At 39.0% G+C, this 23,079-nt stretch overlaps 1 protein-coding gene across 1 annotated transcript; it reads left to right on the top strand.

Annotated features, from left to right (window-relative positions):
* Window positions 1-2,492: 2,492 nt before the first annotated feature.
* On the top strand, window positions 2,493-22,588 carry LOC121410642 (protein FMC1 homolog). Its single transcript, XM_041602859.1, has 3 exons — window positions 2,493-2,656; window positions 21,442-21,594; window positions 22,083-22,588. The coding sequence occupies exons 1-3, from the start codon at window positions 2,573-2,575 to the stop codon at window positions 22,176-22,178; spliced, it is 333 nt and encodes a 110-aa protein (XP_041458793.1). The 5' UTR covers window positions 2,493-2,572; the 3' UTR covers window positions 22,179-22,588.
* The last annotated feature ends 491 nt before the right edge of the window (window positions 22,589-23,079 follow it).

Below are 23,079 nucleotides of genomic sequence, written 5' to 3'. Positions count from 1 at the left end.
AAATCGCATTGAATCAAGTATTCCATAAATAGACAGAAGAATGCAAAATGAAATCAAATGGTCAAACAAAAGAAAATCATATTCAGGATGTCAACCTTATTAAAGATCAAGTATTAGAAGGTTAATTACTGATTAATGAGTAAAACAACATAAATGTGTAAAATCTCATTAATGTTGCATTGTATCAAATAAATAAGAAGAAATTAATGGAATGATAGATTTTTAAAAAAATGCATAATTTAATAACCCAATTACAGAACATGGTCAAGAAAAAAGGAAGTTATGGTTATTTGAAATAAGGCTTGAATTTCAATAATTTCACAAAATGAAGAGGTTTTACAGGCGAGCGTTGAAACTCACTCGACACTCTTGAGATATACATATTCATGAGAATCTAACTTATCGATATTTCTGACATTATATTCAGTAATTGTAGGCCCTAACATCATTATCTTGCACTTTTCCTTTACTCTTCTTTCCTTCTTTTCCTTTTTTTTGTTTTGTTGTAGAACTTTTGGGGCCATGGCCAAACCGCCAGTGCTATATGCAAGTGGATTCCGGGGCGGAGCCCCCGTAACTTCTTGATATTCATGAAAGCCATTTTAATCTTTACAGATTGCCGCTATTGTTAATGAAACCAACACACACACACAGACGCACCCCTACAACCCCCTACACCCCCCCACACATATATATATATCTTGTGTATTAAAGATCACCTTAAGACATACCTATTCAAATTGTAACTGATTTTAAATGTATTTTGTTGTATTTCATTTATGATTAAAAGAAAGATGATTCATCCCTTCCCGTTCACTGGCTGCTCATGTGGGACCTGGTGTCCTCAGATTGCTAGAGCTCCTGTGAGATATGTACTGACTGTGTTTACCCCTTAAATTGTCAGTGAAGTACGGGACAGCTAGAGGGCACTGGGTTCCGCATGATGATGGGCTGATGGATGGGTTGGGGTGAATGAAGCAGATGTGAAATTATTATTCTTACATTGTACTTGTCCATGGTTCTTGTGTAGTATTTAAATAAATTTCTATAAAATCTAAATTTTACATTGTAAAAGAGAACTGTTGCTCGGCTAGCGCCATGAGCGTCTACTGACGGTGTGTGCGCTCTACAAATATACACTATTATTATTATTATCATTATATATATGTGTGTGTGTGTGTGTGAAGCTATACATGTACAACAGCTTTGGCAACTCTTTTATTTTATTATATATATATATATATATATATATAGAAGGATAGAATTCCCAAAGTATATACATATAATATATATATACATATATATATATATATATATATATATATATATATATATATGTCAGGCCAGAAGAGATGATGGGGGCTCGAGTCAACTATGATTGTTATATTTTGTTATCAATATTATTTTCATGTACAATTATTGTAAAACAATCAAAAGAAAACAACAGAATGATTGAAGAGATTTGATTAAATCTTTTAATAACTGCGTCAGTTTTACGTATTACTTATTTAGTGTTCGGCAGAAGTAGGTAAATACTTTTTTTTAAGTCACTCGACACCCCCCGTAGTTACCCCACTGGTTACAGATGAGAGCCCCTATTGCGTGGATTGTGGGGCAGAGTCATTGGTGGCGGAAGCCAAAAAATTTAGGGGGTGTCCACCTGAAATTTTGGGATGGACACAGGTAAAAAATTTGAAAAGCGCCCCCCAAAAAGGTTATCAACCTAAATTTTAGTAGTTGCCAATTCAAAAAAAGGTCATCAACACACGTTTCAGGGGGGGGGGGGGTCCACGTGAATTTAGGGGGGGGGACGCATAAAAAAATTGACAAGCCAAAAAAAAAAAAAAAAAAAGTTTATCAAAATTTTTTTTAGGTGGGGACCATACCTATATCAAATAACAGGATATTTCAAGCCTTTGGGTAAAGGGACATTTTTGTTGTCCTGATTGCGACGTATTGCATAAAATATAGGAAGCTTAATGTTACATACAGGCTCCCGGCCCGTTCCTTCAATCCTCGGCGAACCTCGGCAGCCCGGTTGTGCTATTTTTTTTTCTTGTCCCTTTTCTTCATTTATCCAAATTGACTGTTGTCTCATTTCCTTTCAACCTAAATTTCCCTTTCTTGCTAAGAGTCATGCATGCTAATGTATTAGTAGGCCTATTTCAGAATGGTTAGAATGGTTAGAAACACGGGAGCAGATTTTTATTTTATAACTATGGCATTCAGCTGTTAATCATTTAATTTGTGATTTTTTTTTTGGGGGGGGTATTTTCAGAGGCCGTGCAAGCGGTTAATTTTTAACTGTACGTGGGGCTGACCTATGAAAAAACACAATAAGCTAATTTTTAAAAAAATATTTCGAACTCCATCACTGAAAAGTAGGTGGGGTTTCCTTCAACCCCATGGTTCCGTGGCCCAAACTTTTACTTTTATGCCACTCCGGGGGGGGGGGGGTATGGGACTAGTATTATGCGCACACAAATGGCTCTCCATAACTACTTTGGTTGCCATTTGCCCAATTTTAGCCTGGGCCCTAGAATCTAGTCCTTCGAGTTCGATCGGTGTAGCTATGTCTTCTCCTTCCATGCTAAAAACTGATGCTTTGAACGTGCTCAGATGTATAACAAGGGAGCTGAGATATGCCAAGCCACAGGTAAAGATTTTTCAAACCTTTTAATAAATATGAAAAAAAATATGTTTGGCAACAGAGCGAGTAACCCAGCCAGGGCAGGGGGCTCCCGCCGCTGCGCGAGCGGGAGCGCAGCGGCGGGAACCCAGGGCCAGGCGCGTGTATTTGACCGTACTCTCGGACAAGGTCTGATTTATGGTCTAAATATTTCTCCAAATGAATTGTGAAAACAGAAATTATGCACTTACCACGATTATATGGGCAAGACTTCAATATGTCCCCTCCACTAAAATAGAAAAAAAATATGGAGAACCGAGAAGGCCTAGTCTTGAGGACGCAATGATGATGATTTTTTTAGATATGTCATATATTTCTTCATCATTGACGTCTTGACACTCTCCATAGTGCCTTCAGCGAACGACCAAAACAAAGATGGATTCCCCCCCAAAATCCATCCTTTTAAACCGAAGTGAAGAGCATTCATTTAATTTTATTAATTCTTACACCTTCCTACGCCTAATGCGTAGGAAGGTTTTAAATATTACTATTTAAAAATGTAAAAAAATGAAGATTTCTTACCTAACTGATGCCGCGTAGACCCCTCGTTCCACATGTAAACAACGGAAATACAATAGCGTCGACCCTTGAACCGCTTATGTATGACGTACTTCCGGAAAGCAATGCCGTCTCAACGAACAATTTAGAGATAAAAAATCTTATTTAACAAATATTAGAATTTATTTCGTGATCATAAATAATTCATATCAATATATATAAATTATTTATGATCACAAAATAAATTTTAATATTTGTTAAATAAGATTTTTTATCTCTAAATTGTTCGTTAAGACGGCATTGCTTTCCGGAAGTACGTCATACATAAGCGGTTCAAGGGTCGACGCTATTGTATTTCCGTTGTTTACATGTGGAACGAGGGGTCTACGCGGCATCAGTTAGGTAAGAAATCTTCATTTTTTTACATTTTTAAATAGTAATATTTAAAACTTTCCTACGCATTAGGCGTAGGAAGGTGTAAGAATTAATAAAATTAAATGAATGCTCTTCACTTCGGTTTAAAAGGATGGATTTTTGGGGGGAATCCATCTTTGTTTTGGTCGTTCGCTGAAGGCACTATGGAGAGAGTGTCAAGACGTCAATGATGAAGAAATATATGACATATCTAAAAAAATCATCATCATTGCGTCCTCAAGACTAGAGAAGGCCACTCATTCAATGAACAAGGTTATAATATAACCTTGTTCTCAGTTATATCTCCATGTGTGACAAAATAAAGGTGGCAATGTTTGGCTTATTTTCTCTTTTTCTTTGGGGCAAATGCTTGATTTTTTTACACTGACAGTTTCCATTAGACCTGTTAATTCATACCGCTTGGCTCTTATTTAAATTTGATTCTTTATATCATTTTTTCTTAATTAAAAATAGAGATCAAAAAATGAAAATTTTCTTGCCATATTACTTTCCACCAATAGAGGGCGTACACAAAAATATGCCCAAAATTCAAGTTTTTGAGTGCTCTGGTGAATACAAAAATTATTCCCACATTACTAATGATAAATAAATTAAAACTATATGGAAATTAGTAATTTTGGTCACAAAAGTGATATTTTAATGATTTTTTAAAGTGTGTGCTCTATACAGCATTGGCATACCATAGTCCTACCTGTAGATTCTCCACAGGCCAGATGGTAGCAGTGAACAAGTGCCGGTACCTTGTTCTCACTCATTCAATTAGACCAAAAGCTTCAGTCTCTGTATTTTGGCACTCATTCAATGAACAAGGTTATAATATAACCTTGTTCTCAGTTATATCTTCATGTGTGGCAAAATAAGGGTGGCAATGTTTGGCTTATTTTCTCTTTTTCTTTGGGGCAAATGCTTGATTTTTTTTACACTGACTGTTTCCATTACACCTATGATTCATACAACCATGACAACCTGGCTCTTATTTAAATTTGATTCTTTAAATCATTTTTTTCTTAATTAAGAATAGAGATCAAAAAATGAAAATTTTCTTGCCATATTACTTTCCACCAATAGAGGGCGTACACAAATATACGCCCTAAATTCAAGTTTTTGAGCGCTCTGGTGAATGACAAAATTATTCCCAAGTTACTAATGAAAAATAAATTGCAACTGTATGGAAATCAGTAATTTTGGTCACAAAAGTGATATTTTAATGATTTTTTAAAGTGTGTGCTCTGTACAACATTGGCATACCATAGTCCTACCTCTAGATTCCCCACAGGCAGGGTGGTAGCAGTGAACAAGTGTATTTTGGTTGTTCCGCTGAACTACGTTGGCTCCACTCACCATACATAGACTGAAGAGTAAGGGGCCCGTGGGCTACAGACAACATATAGTGAACTAGCGTTATAGATCGCGATTTAAAACTTTTTTTTTTGAGCGAAATTTCTAGTTTCATTATCAGGGAAATATAAATAACTTAAGTAATTGCATACCTTGGACTGGAGTTATTGAAAAAAAATCCACTGGATGATTGAGAAATCTGTCATCTAAGACATTTTCTCCTGACCTGACGGTTTTTCTTGCAAGTTGCCATCTTGAATGACGTCATTATCGTTAATGTCTCGATATATCGCGATTATAACTATTATCGTTTGTCTTCGTGTAGTGTATAGTATCGTATTATTGTCTTGTAGGTGTGCTGGTGGAATGCAATATCGATATATCACATTCGTAAATTGTTGACGCCCTCTCCGTTCGTTTGTAAATATTTCATAGTTTGGCTGCCTTAATTTGGATCGATTTAGCTGTGCTTTTCCCAACTAAACATAGGTAAAGTATAATTTTCTTGCATTTTCATCTATATCCTTTTAAGTACTCTTATGTTAAATAGTTCTATATTTTTGATTTGTAGTTTATACATGTACATGTATATCCTTAGATTGTCACCTCGATGTGTTATATACCCCCAAACTTTGGACTTTGGTCTGACAAAAGTGCTGGTGTTATAACAAATCGGAACCCGCACGGACACTTTACCGTCGGTGAATGGGGATCAGTACTGATGGGATTACAGTACTGATGGGATTACAGTAAAATGTCAGAAATTGTTGAATAAATCCCCAGAAACGACGGTTATTCCTGTCTATCATTCAATGAACAAGGTTATAATATAACCTTGTTCTCAGTTATATCTCCGTGTGGCAAAATAAAGGGTGGCAATGTTTGGCTTATTTTCTCTTTTTCTTTGGGGCATATGCTTGATTTTTTACTCTGGCAGTTTCTGTTACACCTATTATAATACATCTTGGCTCTTATTTAAAGTTGATTCTTTAAATAATTTTTTTCTTAATTAAAAATAGAGATAAAAAAATGAAAATTTTCTTGCCATATTACTTTTCACCAATAGAGGGCGTACAAAAGAATATGCCCAAAATTCAACTCTTTGAGCGCTCTGGTGAATACAAAAATTATTCCCAAGTTATTAATGATAAATAAATTGCAACTGTATGGAAATTTTTAATTTTGGTCACAAAAGTAATATTTTAATGATTTTTTAGAGTGTGTGCTCTGTACAACATTGGCATACCATAGTCCTACCTGTAGATTTTCATAGGCAGGGTGGTAGCAGTGAACAAGTGCTTGTTCTCAGTTATATCTCCATGTGTGGCAAAATAAGGGTGGCAATGTTTGGCTTATTTTCTCTTTTTCTTTGGGACAAATGCTTGATTTTTTTACACTAACAGTTTCCATTACACCTATTCGTCATACATCTTGGTTCTTAAGTAAATTTGATTCTTTAAATTATTTTTTCTAAATTAAAAATAGAAATCAAAAATGAAAATTTTCTTGCTATATTACTTTCCACCAATAGAGGGTAAACACAAAAATATGCCCAAAAATCAAGTTTTTGAGTGCTCTGGTGAATACAAAAATTATTCCCGAGTTACTATTGAAAAATAAATTGCAACTGTATGAAAATTAGTAATTTTGGCCACAAAAGTGATATTTTAATGATTTTTTGTCTCACCTGCGAAGCAAAGTGAGACTATAGGCGCCGCTTTTCCTACGGCGGCGGCGGAGTCAACATCAAATCTTAACCTGAGGTTAAGTTTTTGAAATGACATTATAACTTAGAAAGTATATGGACCTAGTTAATAAAACTTGGCCATAAGGTTAATCAAGTATTACTGAAAATCCTATTAGAGTTTCATGTCACATGACCAAGGTCAAAGGTCATTTAGGGTCAATGAACTTAGACCATGTTGGAGGAATCAACATCGAAATCTTAACCTGAGGTTAAGTTTTTGAAATGTCATCATAACTTAGAAAATATATGGACCTAGTTCATGAAACTTGGACATAAGGTTAATCAAGTATCACTGAACATCCTGCATGAGTTTCACGTCACATGACCAAGGTCAAAGGTCATTTAGGGTCAATGAACTTTGGCTGAATTGGGGATATCTGTTGAATTCCCATCATAACTTTGAAAGTTTATGGATCTGATTCATGAAACTTGGACATGATAGTAATCAAGCATCACTGAAAATTTTGTGCAAGTTTCAGGTCTCATGATTAAGGTCAAAGGTCATTTGGGGTCAATGAACTTTGGCCGAATCGGGGGTATCTGTTGAATTACCATCATAACTTTGAAAGTTTATTGGTCTAGTTCATTAAACTTGGACATTAGAGTAATCAAGTATCACTGAACCTCCTGTGCGCGTTTCAGGTCACATGACCAAGGTCAAAGGTCAATGAACTTTGGCCGAATTGGGTGTATCTGTTGAATTCCCATCATAACTTTGAAAGTTTATGGATCTGATTCATGAAACTTGTACATAAGAGTAATCAAGTATCACTGAACATCCTGTTCGAGTTTCAGGTCACATGATCACGGTCAAAGGTCATGTAAGGTCAATGAACTTTGGCCATGTTGGGTTTTTTTGTTGAATAACCATCATATCTCTGTAAGTTTATTGGTCTAGTTCATAAAAAGTGGACATAAGAGTAACCATGTATCACTGAACATCTTGTGCGAGTTAGAGTAGTATTCAAAGTCAACACTGCTGCTATATTGAACCGCGTGATGCAGGTTAGACGGCCAGAGGCATTCCACTTGTTTGTTTTGTCAGTCATCATGTCAATATTGTCTTTTATTTCCTTATCCTGACATTAAAAACAAGCTGTCTTGTTAAGTTGGGTGTAATTATTTCTTCCTGAATATGATCTGTACAGTACTGTAGCCTAGACAGGAATAGCCGTAGTTTCTGGGGATTTATTCAACAATTTCTGACATTTTACTATAATCCCCATTCACAGACGGTAGTGTGTTTTAGCGCGAGCCTGCATGTGTAATCTGGGTTGACAATTCGGAGTACGGGTTTTGTCCAGATATTAGTTTCTTTTAGATTCTAAATGACATATTATCTTGAACGAAGGCCCACTATTTTTGTAGACTCTAATCTCTCTATTGATGCTATGTAAATTCTATAAAATATCAAAAATATATGTTACCGATGAGTTATTCCCCGGGTTATTCCTTATTTTTTTTAATTTTCTGCCTGAGAGGAAAATATGGCAGCCGTCAATGAGTTGTGCTTTTATCAAGGCTTTCCGATTAAATTTTCATTATCTTGGCCATTCAATGCAAGCGACAAGTTCCGAACGCACGCACATCTACAAGCGCAAAGCAGCAGCACAAATCGCAAAATGGTAAATACGTCTGTAAGGATGACGTCATTCAAGATGGCAACTTACGTTGACCAACGAAAGGATCGAAGATGACAATGTTTCGATCATCATTTGAAAGGAATTAGTGGTAACTGCAGTCTAAGGTACGATATTTCTGAATTTTAATCATTTTTTCGTAAATATGGATGTGATTTTTTTTTCATAATGTGACATTTTATGTAAAAAAAACGATTGGAAAATCGGGTTTCCGCAGATGTTAGATCTAACGTTACTGCTAATACGTTGTCTGTACGTACGGGCCTCCAAGCTCTTCAATCTACTTCAGATACGCCATACTTACCTATTCCCTTAAATGCCATTCGATCGCCACGCTCGAATACACCCGGCAAAAATTTCTATAAAAGGAGAAAAAGTCTGCAACGCAGACTAGAGCCCCGCACGACAAGGAGGGAAACCCCGCCCTATACTATAAGTACCTTGCGTGCGTGGCTCACTTCCTCTTTCTTTTGCCGGCGCCCGAACCTAACGGTTGTGTGGCGCTTACGCTCAGTTAGAGTTTCTATACACCCAAACAGTAAAAGACTTTTCCCAAAAGTAGACAGAGGTCTCAGAACCCACGTCTCGGGACAAAAAGTAGACAGAGGTCTCAGAACCCACGTCTCATTACAAAAGTAGACAGAGGTCTCAGAACCCACGTCTCATAACAAAAAGTAGACAGAGGTCTCAGAACCCACGTCTCATTACAAAAGTAGACAGAGGTCTCAGAACCCACGTCTCATCACAGAAGTAGGCAGAGGTCTCGGTACCCACGCCTCATCCGATCCCACAGCCATAACCAGACGGAGGTACGTTTCAGGCCCCACGTTTATATTATCCACCATAATGAGCCAAACAACTGGATCGAAAGACTCTCCCCGTCAGGGCCCCAATCAAGCCAGTAATAACACTTCCCAGAACAATACGAAAGAGGATGGAGCTATGAAAGATGATGGAGGAAAGAAAACCCCCAATATAGCGAGGTCTAAACGAGGTACAGGGTTCAAAATCCCCCTCAAAGGAAAAGTCAAGACCCCCTCCCAGGCCAAACCCAAGGGGAAGACAGCTAAAACCCCTACTCCGGACGAATTAACCCTCGGGACGTCCGTCACCTTACTGGGAAAGATACCGAAGGTTAAGGGGGCCGAGTTTTCTATGGACGACTCGGATAAATTCGAGACGATTCCCGTCACCAAGAAAGCGAAGATGGGGGAATCAGGGAAGGACGTAAAAACGGGTTTTCATCCCCCTGACGACACGGACATTGCCTCGGCGGCATGGTTCATGAAGATGTTCCAGGCGGCGCAAAAATGTATGAACTTGTCGAATCAGCCGATTGCAGGCGACACCAGCGCCCCTACCAGATCAGCGGCGCAGACCAAAACTCGGCCCGACAGCCCAGGCGCCCCGACGCCGGACGGGCCGCCGAGGCGTGACGGAGTACCGGCGAAGCGGCCACGGCCAGGACAACGGGACATTGAAAGCCGTACTCGGGGGAGAAGCCCGAGTACCTGTCATGCTCCCTCTATTGATATAAATGAGGATGATTCAAACTCTGAATATGGCTACCATCGGCCCATAGCATCCCGCAAGCGAAAATGGGCAGACTCTTTGCTGTCTCAACTTTCCACTTCAGGATCAGAGAGACAGAGCATTGCTAGCGGTCGTTATGAGAAGGAGGGGGTTTCAGTGATTAGTGAGGGTTTTTCTTCAGCTATTTTTGCTTCCAGCCCCAGCTCTCGCCATGATAGCGTAGAAAGCAAGCCTGTTTCGGCTGCAGATTTGATTACGAAATACTGCCCCCAGCTTAAGGCAGAGACTACCGACTCAGAGGAATCTAAGCCTATTTTCTGTCTCGATTCGGAGCTTGGGAGACAATCTGTCAACTTAGCTGCGGTGAAGCTTGACAAACCCTTCTCATCCTGCCTGAATTACCTTAATGACAGGGGAAGGGACTTACGTCCTACCAACAGAGTGGTTAAGAAGCACTTTCGCTTTGGGGAACGAGACTTTAAGCACGCTTTCAAGACTCCCACAGTCCCAGATGCAGCCTTTTGTGTTGGTGATGCTAAGGCTAAGAGATCGCGCTACTCTAATCAGAATCCACTCGGGTCACGTAGATTTAAGCGTATGGAGAGTCAGTTGACCTCTATTGACCAGGCAGCCAGGGCATCTATGCGCCTAGCAACCTATCACACATATCTTTTGACAGCCTTTCGGGAATCTGAGAGACTAGGTATCTCCCCAGAGGATCGCAGAGACATATGGGAGTGTGTTATGAAGATTGCAGAATACCAGTTTGAACAGGCGTCGAGAACGGCCATACTTTGCACGAGAGCAAGACGTTCACAGGTCATTGACCTACTTCAGATTGAAAAAAATGCTACTCGACTACTCGAAAGACTGCCAGCCTGGGGGGATGACCTTTTCAGTGGTCGTTTTCAGGAAGTTTTAGAATCTTCCATCTCTGCCTCTTCCACGGCTGATAAGACAGTGTACAGGTTGTCTTCACATTCTTATGGCCAACGTTCCTCCTCACGTCAGCAGGCCTCTGGGCCGAGTAACCAGCAACCGCAGGGCCCCCCACAACGCGAGGTCAGGGATAGGAGCCCCCAGACCAATCAAAGGACCCCTACACCCTTTCGGGGTCGACGCAGATTGTCCCGCGGTTCTCAGTACCCCCCTAAACACTTGTGACTCCTTGGCCGGACCGTTTTCCCCAGACTTACACGCCCCCGTAGGAGGAAGGCTCATTTTCTTTGCAAAAAATTGGAGCCTCATAACAAGAGACAAATTAATTCTCAGGATAGTGCGGGAGGGATATCGGGTCGAGATCGACCCAGATTATCGGGATGCGTTCGCACAATTAACCAAACCTCTGCCCTCCCCCACTCTCTCGAAACGAGAGAGGCTCTTTTAAGGGAAATCAACGAACTGGAGAGAAAGCGTGCAATTTCCAAGGTGCCCTCCAGCCGAAAGATTGTTTTGTCAAATGTCTTCCTAATTCGGAAACGGTCCGGAAAATTCAGGATGATCCTGAATCTAAAGAAACTAAACAGGTTCATCGAAAACAAGCCATTCAAGATGGAATGCCTCTCCAAGATCCTGCCCCTGCTTCGCCCCCACGAGTGGGCGGCATCTATAGACTTATCGGACGCGTATCTTCACGTTCCAATAGCAAGGTCCTCTCAGCATCTCCTAGGTTTCGCAATAGGAGGGGACACTTACCAGTACCAGGCCCTCCCTTTCGGCCTTCGCTCTGCTCCTCGCATCTTTACAAGGCTCGTCAGGGTAATTGCTGCAGAGCTAAGAAGAAGAGGGGTAAAAATTTTTTTGCTATCTGGATGATTGGTTGATCCTCGCCCCCTCAGAACAAACCCTTCTCAGACACTTGAAGGTCACAATCGCGTTAACGACAAATTTAGGCCTTCTCATAAACTGGGAAAAATCAAGATTGACTCCAACTCAGACTCCGGATTTCCTTGGAGCATTTATAGACATCCCGAGTCAGGTGGCAGCCCCCCTTCCCCTCCGGGTTCAGAGAATGAGAGCAGTCGCGGAGCAACTCCTGTCCAGTCGTCTCTCGACTGCGAAGACTTGGCAGATTTTTCTGGGACTCTTAGCAAGCTTAGTGAATACAGTTCCCCCTTGCAGACTGAGGATGAATTTTCACATAAACAGTTTGGAGATGATTGCGGTGCAGTTAGCCCTCCAACACTTTGCATCCGAGATAGTGGAAAAGTGTGTCCTGATAAAGTCAGACAACCAGACGGTGGTAACATATCACATAGCAGACTTCTTATCGAGGGGGCGCTATCTCCCCTCGGAATGGATGCTCCACGAGGCTGTGGCCAGGGAGATATTCAATCATTTCGGCAACCCACAGATAGATCTATTTGCCTCAACACTACCAGGGACCCAGCACTACTACCCCGAGCCCGACAAACTGAGGCTCACACTGTGGCCCATTACAGGGCAGCAGCAATCAAGGCTGGACTTTCTGAACGGGCTGCCAATTTCTCAGCAGAACGTTTACGGTCTTCCACACGATCAACCTACGACTCCAGACTCAGTCACTATGTGAGATGGTGTCGGCAGGCTAAGACTAATCCATGCAGGGCATCTGTAGGTGAGATTGCTGAATTTTTTATATCTTTGTATGACAAGAATTTGGCATGTAATACTATTCGGGGTTACAGGTCTGCCATAGCTGTCCTACACGAAGGCTTTGACAATGGTGAATCTGTTTCCTCGTCTATTTTTCTGTCACGGTTATTAAAGTCCGTCTTTCTTAACAGACCCAGTAGAAGGCTTCTTGCTCCTGCTTGGAGCCTTCCCCATGTGTTAGTCTCCCTCAGTCAGCCCCCTTTTGAGCCAATGCATAATGCATCTTTGCGGGATTTAACCATAAAAACTGTTTTCCTTCTGGCAGCGGCTTCTGGTCAGAGGCGTAGCTCTATCCATGCTCTTACCACAGCTCCTGGGCATATTCGTTGGGAGAAAAACAAGATTAGACTTATTCCTCATGGCCGTTTTCTTGCTAAGATCCAACGGGAGTCCTCTCTCCCTCTTGAAATTGTTCTACCATCCATAAGTTCCTTTTCTTCAGTTAGGGAGGATAGATTTTGGTGCCCGGTAAGAGCATTAAAGAGAAATTCCAGTAGTTGCAGTAAACACTGATTTCATGAGACAGTCTGTAAAACAAGGCTTAATTGTCAGTATATCACCGAGGATCTAGATCTGGTACAGTTACATTAACTGAACTTTGTGAAATCTTGAAATCTACGCTGAAAAATGTTCACACCGAAGATCCCCAACACAGATAAGGGCACGTGGGACAATGTATAATTATTGCTTAGGGCGTCGGGCCCGACGCCCTACCCGATTCCTGTGCTTATTTGCTGATTTCTCAGCAATTTCACAATTTCTTCCAGAATTCTTTGGCACATGCGTTTTATTTATACAAACAGACACTTTGGTGGTCATTTCATTGGATTCTGTACGAACTCATTTTGATATCGTTACCAAAACTAGCATTTACCTTTAAAATGGTATCTTGATAAGACTAAACAATTTCGTGCTTCCGATCAACTTTTTGTTAGTTTCATTCCCCCTCACAGGGCTGTCTCGCCGGATACTATCTCTCGTTGGATTGTGGAGGCAGTGAAATCTGCTGGTGATCCAGTCATCATTCACCAGAAAGTTAGAGCCCATGACACAAGAGGATTGGCTGCTTCCTGGGCCTTATTCAAGGGCGTACCCATGGAGGATATAATGAAAGCGGCATATTGGTCCAACGCTAATACATTCACATCCTGCTACCTCTCGGATGTCCTCGGTGATGAATCCAAGTTTGCGAGGGCCACCCTGTCCGGTCCCCATCGCTAATCCAAGGTATGAGTTTAACTTTACAAGCTTGTCATTAGTATCTTGTATAATAGAATTGATCTGTAGGGCCTCTTGGCTTTGACCTTTGGCCTGACCACCTCCCATAGTTGTTTCCGTGGGAATCTGGCATTTAAGGGAATAGGTAAGTATGGCGTATCTGAAGTAGATTATGTTGTTCAGTAGTGAACACCATATCTACGAAGTAGCCATACTTACCTATGCTACCCTCCCACCTCCCCTCTTTCTGTATCTGAGGTTCGTTTGCCTAAGAAAGAGGAAGTGAGCCACGCACGCAAGGTACTTATAGTATAGGGCGGGGTTTCCCTCCTTGTCGTGCGGGGCTCTAGTCTGCGTTGCAGACTTTTTCTCCTTTTATAGAAATTTTTGCCGGGTGTATTCGAGCGTGGCGATCGAATGGCATTTAAGGGAATAGGTAAGTATGGCTACTTCGTAGATATGGTGTTCACTACTGAACAACATATTCTATGTATTGGTGAGTGAGCTAGCGCAGTTCAGCGGAGCAACCAAAATACAGAGACTAAAGTTTTTGGTCTAACTGTAGCCATGCTTGCACTCATGTAGACAGGAATGATCGTTTCTGGGCATTTATTTAATTTCTGACATTTCCCCCATGTAGCCTATTGCCTTGCCCTTGGTGAGTGGAGCCAACATGGTTCAGTGAAACAACACCAATGTACATAGACTGAAGCTTTTGGTCTAACGGTAACACTGGTGATGCTCACTCAGCTCAGGGTGTGGCGTAGACAGCTGGCAGCCGTCTGTTTTGAGGAGTTTTTTAACATTATTTTTTTTTCTCCTAGTACAGACGGCTTGCTATTGTGCAGCCACCATTAGGGGGTTAACAATGCAAAATTCCCCTGATGGGCCTCATCGATTTTAGTCTTTATTTCATGAATATATATAACAAGAACTGTACCAAAATCAAGATTATTATTTCGTTTTGGCCCATAATACATCAAAATGGGGGAAAATAAACTTAAAAGGGGAAAAAGCAGTGACTTACATCGGCTGTTGCTAAGCCCTGTTTTATCAAAACTTCTTACATGAACATATGGCCATTAAGTCCCTGTACAGGTCGAGCTAGAACTTCGGTCTCTGTATTTGATGAGTGGAGCCAACGGAGTTCTGTGGAACAACCAACATAACAGAGACCGAAGCTTTTAGTCCAGGATAGAAGAGGCATAACCTTGTTTTTTTTATATATACAATATTTTTTGACGGTTTCTTGTCAATTCGAGGGTGCTGATTACGAATCTGGATGATGCCACTCGTGTAACCTTGAGCGTTTTCCGCAAATTGGCAAAATCCAATATGGCCGCCAAAATATGCAAATTACCCATGAAAATCATAAAATTGTCCGCACATTGGCTGTGAAATGCATGAAATTGTATGACAGAAGTGAAATACTCTCTGAAAAAATGATTTTTAACGGAATATTTATTTTCCTGATATTCAAAATGGCCGCCATAGGTCATTGTATACCTTATTATGTACAATGTGAATAGGGAAAAATAATTTTCACAAAAATGAGCACTAAACTGCCAAAAATCGCGATATATGAACAAAGTAATATATGCAAATCATCATAACTAACGAGATATATCATTTATAATGTCATTTATGGGAACATTGCTGTATTTTGATATCTAAAATAGCTGCCACTGGCCCAAACAGAATTGCGTACAATGGCAATGGGGGCCAAAAAATGCACAAGAGTGATCACTAAAATGCTTATTATGAATATTAAACAGGTGGAATACTGACTGTAAACATAAATATTAACAAAATATATCATTAATATACCATGTATGTGGTGAATGTTGTATTTTGATATTCAAAATGGCTGCCAAAGGCCCTAAAAGTATTATTCACAATGAGAAATGGGAGAAAAGAAATCACAAGAGTGAGCGCTATAATGCATATATATGTGATAAATTAATTAGATACCGTCTAAAAACATATTTTCTTACAAAATATATCATTCAGGTTTCAAGTTTGTGTTAAATACTGTATTTCGACTTTCAAAATGGCCGCCATCGACATTAATTGTATTATGTACAATGCAAAGTGAGAAACCAATATTCACAGGAGTGAGCGCCATAAATGCACATAATAGTGATCTATGAGTAAAATATTGTCAGAAAGCATATAATTTCTATTGAGATATATAACTTATTCTACCACTTAAGTGATAAATACGGTTATTTTAAAGCCAAAATGGCCGCTACAGTCCCTTACGGTATTATGCACAATATGAATGGGAACAAATAATTTCAACAGAATTTGGCTTTGCTTGTCAAATGGAGATGCATCAGTGGAATATTGTCTGAAAACATGATTTATAACAAAATATATCCTATCTTATGTAATTTAGGTGATAAATACTGTATTTCAACATTCAAAATGGCCACCATATGCCCTTTTAGTGAACATTATTTGTCTCCACCCAAATTGTATATTATATACGATAAGTGCCTATGGTGGCCATTTTCAATTTAAAATTGCAACATTTATCACCTTAATTACAGAACATTATGATATGTCCGGTTAGAAATTATGGTTTTAGACAATAATTAGCCCTTACATCACAATTCACAATTATTTGCAATATTTAGAGTCAAGCAAAGCCAAATTCTGTCAAAACTAACTGTCCCATGCATGTTACAATGTACACAATACTTTTAGGACCTATGGCAGCCATTTTGGATTTCAGAGTACAGCATTTATTACCTCCACCATGTCCACGACCAATATGTGATGTATTTAGTTAGAAATAATGTTTAAGACAATATCTTTACTCGTTCATCACAGTAATATGCATTTTATGATTCTCACTCTTGTGAAAATTAGTTTCCCTGTTCGCATGTTACATAATTTAGTTAGGGCTTGTAGAGGTTATTTTGAATGTCAAAATACAGTATTTATCACCCATATGGAAAAAAGAAAAAATGCGATGATTAAAAAAATGTTTTTTTTTCAAATAACGTTTTACTCAAAAAACAGGATTATATGGATGTCATAATCAAGCAAATCCGAATTCTTACAAAATCACATGTCCCAATTCACATTGTAGATAATACTAATAGGGCCTATGGGGGCCATTTTGAATTTCATAATACAGTATTTATCTCATGCCTGACAAAAGAAATGATGTGTCTCGCTATAAAACATGTTGTCAGACAATATTTTACTCATAGATCACAATTACATGCATTTTATGTTTCTTACTCGTGTGAAAATTAGTTTCTCCATTCGCATCGTACATGATGAATATATGCTGTATTTTGTAATTCAAAATGGCCACATAGCCCCTAGGGGCTATGTGGCCATTTTGAATTACAAAATACAGCATTTTTCACATAAATGGCATATTTACAACTATGTTTTTAGTCAGTATTCCACTCGTTTATCTTAATCTTAATATCTTAATATTTTAATGCTCATTCTTGTCTTTTTTTGGCCCCGGCCATTGCCATTGTACATAATACTCTTTGGGCCAGTGGTGGCTATTTTAGATATCAAAATACAGCAATGTTCCCATCTTTGACATAATAAATATTATACCTCATTAGTAATGATGATTTGTATATATTACTTCGTTCATACATCGCAGTTTTTGCAGTTTAGTGCTCATTTTTGTGAAAATTAGTTTTCCCTATTCGTATTGTACATGATAGTGTATACAATGGCCTATGGTGGCCATTTTGAATATCAAGAAAATAAATATTTTGTCAAAAATTATTTTTCAAGATTGTATTTCACTCCTGCCATACAATTTCATGCATTTCACAGCCAATGTGTTGACAATTTTATGATTTTCATGGGTAATTTGCATATTTTGGCGGCCATATTGGATTTTGCCAATTTGCGGAAAATGCTCAAGGTTACACGAGTGGCATCATCCAGATTCGTAATCAGCACCCTCGAATTGACAAGAAACCATAAAAAAATATTGTATATATAAAAACAAGGTTTGGTCAATTTTCTATGGGGCCTATCCTGGACTATTTTGGTGTAGGCGTTATGGTGCATGCTTGAGATGGCACAAAGGTCCATAATATTTTTTTGCACACTGCACAATATTTAAATTTTTAACTCTTCATTGGCATCTGGATTCATTCACTGCAGTGAGACATGCCTTAATTTTACACATATGAAAATTTACATTACTGCAAAAAATACCTTCTGATCATCTAAGTGTTAACACATAACATGCCACATAAATATGGTATTATTTGGGAGAATATGCTCTTTCAGGTCATAAGTATATTTTATTGTTCAAACATTGCTATTCTTATTTCCCTACACAAGGGTTACTGAGAAAAACTTTGTGTTATTATCTTGTGCATTAAATGAGTGAAAAAAAAAAAAGAATTTTAGTGGGAAACAGGATAAGTATTAATCTGTCTAAGAGTTCCATAGGCACATTGCACCCTCCACCAAATAATAATGTGATTTGTAAAGCGCCAAATCCACTCTGTAGCGTGCTCAAGGTGCAAAAAGAGCAAAGAGTTAAAAGTCTTGACAGAGGTGCATATTTTTATGTCTTCAGGAAGGCTATTCCACAAAGTTAGGCATGCATAAGCAAATGGTCTTTCCCCCAAAGTTTTATAAACTTTTGGAATAACAAGGTAGTCAGAAGTGGATGAGCGCAACAATCTGCTTGGTCTGTAGTAATTAATGAAGGAAAGATGGTATTGTGGTGCAAGCAACAGAATCTTAAAGACAATGCGATTTTTGATTGGGAACCAATGCAGTGATGGGAGTGCAGGCCTCGAAATAATCGACGGCCATCGACGGCCATGGCCGTCGATGCCCCCATTACTGGCCGTCATGCCCTTCTTCTTTTTGCTAAAAGTTACGGCCACTAAAAATGTGCCCTTTTTTATATGGCCGTGGTGCCCTTTTTCTCATAAATGTGCCCTTTTTCTGATATATAATGTGCCCCTTTTGAAAGTCTGCACCTTTTTTTCTGAGCAAGGAAAACTTTTCTCCGATCTCAAAAAGTATCCAATACCTAAGGCTTAGCTTTACCAGCGACGTCCAGTGCATGTATGCAGTCTAGTCCGAAGCCGCGCCGAATGATGAGCTACATGTAGCTACATGTATACACCGCTAGTGGCCGGCCGGCCGCTAGCGCGCTTTACATATGCTATGTAAGCTGCAGCATAAGAATGGACGAGCTCTCGATACACAAAATGAGTTCATTGTCTGCGTGCACAAAACAATAAGAAAACACAACCAAGCTCACTTGAGCTGATTGGACCTTCGGATAGCCAATGAAACTTTTGGGGAAACAAAGAAGAAGGCACTGGTTCCCTTATCAGGAGAGGTCATGACTTCAGAAATAAATTGACCCCTCCCCCATCTGTGTGTGTGTGAGGGAGAGAGAAAGATAAGGGTGGGAGCCGGAGAATTCCTTTCATGTTTCAAAACAATAATGCAACCTTTTTTCTATCCCCCTCACACAATGAAAACTACATGACATTCCAACATGCGCCCGTCTTCACTGGTACTTTCTCGACTAGTCTCCAATAATAGACCCAGTTATACTTGTAGGTTCAAATGATAAAAAATCGTAATTTTAAAAGGTATTTCAAATTAAATATTTTGCAAAATATTTTTTTGAGATACATGTGTAGAATCGTGGGCAGTGCCACAAGTGGGGGCGGGGACATGGTGTGGGCAAGGGATGTAATTGTTCAAGAAATGCTCCACCTGGGGTCAGTCTCAGAGAATAGTTCATGAATGAGTTGTTTACATCTTTGGACTCGCTGATCTGGGCTGATTCATTCATATGCAGGGGTGTGGCACTTGGAGGGATGCATGCATAATACCAGAGTACCAGCATGGATTTAGGAAGGATTTTCATTGGAACAATAAACTGAAAGTTTTAATCTCATTTCATGTAGTTTCTTTTGATATAAATATCATGGAGAAGGGGAAAAAGGTCCTACTTTCATTTATTCTAAACATGTGACTTTGATGGAGATTTATTCATGGGGTGGGGGGTCACCATAAAGTAGGTCAACTATTGTGACCTAAAAGACCTGATTCCCGACGAACAATCGAATCATTCGATTATTTTTTCAGGAAATTATTGAATGGTAAAAATGACAATCGTCCCAGGCCTAACATCCATGCACCATAGCGGTCACGCACAGTTCTCAAACTCCTTTGCTATTCGTTATGTGTATAGAGGGCGGGATAAATGACAAACACAGTACAAGTACTTGTTCCATGTATACAATGCATTTATTCCAAGTTCCACTCCCATCATATCAGCCCATATCAGTAAGCGCAGCTACCGGTAGGTCATGGAAGTTGGTCAATTTTTGAGTGCGTGATTTCTGATATTCCAGGAATCTCGATTAATCAAACTAATCGATTGTTTCCTCTGGCGAACAATCGAATGGCGAAAAGGGTATTCGTCCCAGGCCTACTTGGCATGCCATGAGGTAATTTGGATAAAGAATTAGATGAAATTAATTTACTTCTACCAGAGGTCCTTTTACTTGATTTGTTAATATGTACATGTTACATGTTGGATGTCAAATTCAAGACTCAAAGCAATGCAATGATGTGTTATCCTGTCCTGAAGTGATTCTGAAGAATAATGAAACTTTCTTTTAAAACCTTATACAGTGAGTGTTGTCATACTATTAAAGTTCGTTTTTTCTTAAGTAAATAATGTGGTTTGGTAATGAATCTGATGTATAACATCGACTATGGAAAGCCCCCCCCCACGCCGCGAAACTGTAACACGTACAAATAATTTATTACATGCCCCTTAAAAAGTGGCCTTGGTGCCCCTCTGTATGGCCTTGGTGCCCTCTGCTGCCTGGCCTCAGTGAAAAAGTGCCCCTCAAAAAAGTGGCCTTGCCCCCCAAAAATCCTATTTCGAGGCCTGGAGTGATATGAAAGCGTTTATTTGACAAATCGATGATGCGAGCAGCTGCATTCTGAAGCTACATTGTATATAACTGAGCCTGGGGTAGATGGAATAAAAGGACATAACAGAAATCAAGGCATGCACTATCTTCTTGGTGGCAGACTTAGATAAAAATAACAAAAGATTTTCAAGACTTCCGGTTTGTTCACTTCAGATATCTCTATCGATTTTGTAGTGTTGCTCAACTTAGTTGGGACTCTAACTCACCTCATTATAACTGCAATCAAGATCTCTTCCCACTAGATGCTAGTGAGAAGTGCTGATTCCGGAAGAGGTTTTCTAGCAATAATGAGCCAATAGCTTTGACTCTTCTATTCATTCAGACCCTTGGTTTACTGACAAAATAAACTGATGTCTTTGGACATCATATATATATATATATATATATATATATATATATATATTATGGCTAGTTATATTATTTTGAACTTTCTTCATATTTTTATTTACAATTTTAGTGGGGGTGCATATGGAAGTCGTCCTGTCTAAAGTTTGAAATTCATTTATTATAATATCTGTTATTTCAGTTTGGCGAACTCAAAATTAGAAATTCAGAAGGCTGAACATGCTGAACACATTTTTAAAAACAAAAAAGTCCCAGTTTTTGTTTTTGCTCTTTATTCTTGCCTATGGTACAAGTCTGTGGTATCTCGTAGAAGAGATATGTGCTAGACAACAGTGTTATCTTTATAAACACTTATTTTACAATGATCTTCTATTTCTCTTTTACCAGTCATCTCCACGCAACCTGCTAGCCTTTCAGTACCTCATGAAGCAGTACAGACAAAACCAGGTCACCCAAGAACAAGTTTGCAGAGCACAAAATGGCTTGTTGCATAATGCACAGACCTATCTGTGTCTTCTTCGCAGTACCAGGGAATGTGAGGTAATTCCAATCATGTTCAAAGTGTCTTATTTTCATTGATCTTTCTCTGTTTCAAATTATATCATAGGCAGTGCATGATAAGTATTAAATAAAAAAAATTAATTTTTTATTACCATTTTTTTCATCACGGTTGATTTATATTTGAAATAAAAATACAGTTTCTTTGATCCAGTAAAAACAAAATTTTCACGAATCCATTCATACATCGTGTGTGTTCATTTATTATTTATATTTTGTTTGAATATTTATACGTATTTAATACTAGAAACCTGCCAATACCCCACCCCCCCAAAAAAAAATAGGGAAAGTTGCAAATTTAAAGAATAATTGGATGTACAATACATGTTGTAGATTAATTGTTCCATCATAGTTTTAGATATTATTCTGTGAGATAGTTATTGATTCCTTTCCATATATAACAGGTGACCTGCTTCAGAAAAGAAGGTTAATTGTGCCCCCTGTGTTGTTTCCATTTCATTTCCATGCAGGCATTGAGAACAGAGTACTCACACAGTGAAAGAACCGTTCAAGAGAGTGCACGGCTTGTTGGATTAGAACTTCCCAAGGTGCCACCCACTGAATAAAGCAAAATCATGAAGTTATGGAGTAGATGGACTTAAAGAAAACTCTATTTCCTTGAAGATTTGTAGAGAAATGCACAGGACAGTGGCACTTCTGGATGAAGTTTGTAAAAGCCGTGGATAAGGTCAGAAACATCCGGGCCAGGATAGTTCACAGTACCTATTTATTGGACTAGGTGACTCATAAATCCAAGGCCTTCTATTTAAGTATACTTCCCTCTGTCGTAATTGTTATCTAGAATGAATGTTTCATCTAGACATCACTATTGCTCTATGGCGGCCATACAGGGAGTAAAAAACAGCGGTTTTAACATTTTTTGTACCAGCTACATATAAAATTTTCTACTTGCTGTACTACGCCATAGTGTAGAGCAAATGTTACTGAGGTATTATGATGGACAATATTTTTTCAGTTGTGTGGATAAAAATTGCCCTTGATATTGAATTCTTGTATAAACCAAATGATACTATCCTCCACTACACAACCTGTAATTAAGTTGTGGAGATGAACCATCATGGCTGCCGTATTGCTACATGATGTACTGTGCACCAGTTAGTTTATGCATGGACCTACTCTCATGGTTTATGTTCTTCATACCAGGCATATACTGTATACAGGTGAATCTGCCTGTTGAATCTATTGAGAATACAGAATCTATTTGACTATTTGGTGAAATTTTGACATATAACATGTTTAGGTATGGTAGCAAACAATCTGCATATTCCGGTGAGAAAGAAAGGCTTTACTTTCTGCACATGATTATTCTACTTATGGAAGATTAAAGTATGCATTTTACTGTAACCACAGTAACATTTCTGAAGCACCTTTTACAAAAAGAAATACAAAGTGCACTGGAAAAATAAATATATAAAAGTGAGATGATACAAATTATGCAAAATCTCA

Source organism: Lytechinus variegatus, chromosome 3, assembly GCF_018143015.1.
Source record: "Lytechinus variegatus isolate NC3 chromosome 3, Lvar_3.0, whole genome shotgun sequence".
Taxonomy (NCBI): Eukaryota; Metazoa; Echinodermata; class Echinoidea; order Temnopleuroida; family Toxopneustidae; genus Lytechinus; species Lytechinus variegatus.
This window is presented reverse-complemented; position numbering and strand designations above follow the sequence as displayed.

Bases quoted from the DNA above. Each gene is read 5' to 3' on its own strand.
- LOC121410642 (XM_041602859.1), top strand. From the start codon at position 2,573: ATGTCTTCTCCTTCCATGCTAAAAACTGATGCTTTGAACGTGCTCAGA. The intron at 2,657-21,441 runs GTAAAGATTTTT...CTCTTTTACCAG, and splicing joins TGAGATATGCCAAGCCACAG to TCATCTCCACGCAACCTGCT. The intron at 21,595-22,082 runs GTAATTCCAATC...ATTTCCATGCAG, and splicing joins GCAGTACCAGGGAATGTGAG to GCATTGAGAACAGAGTACTC.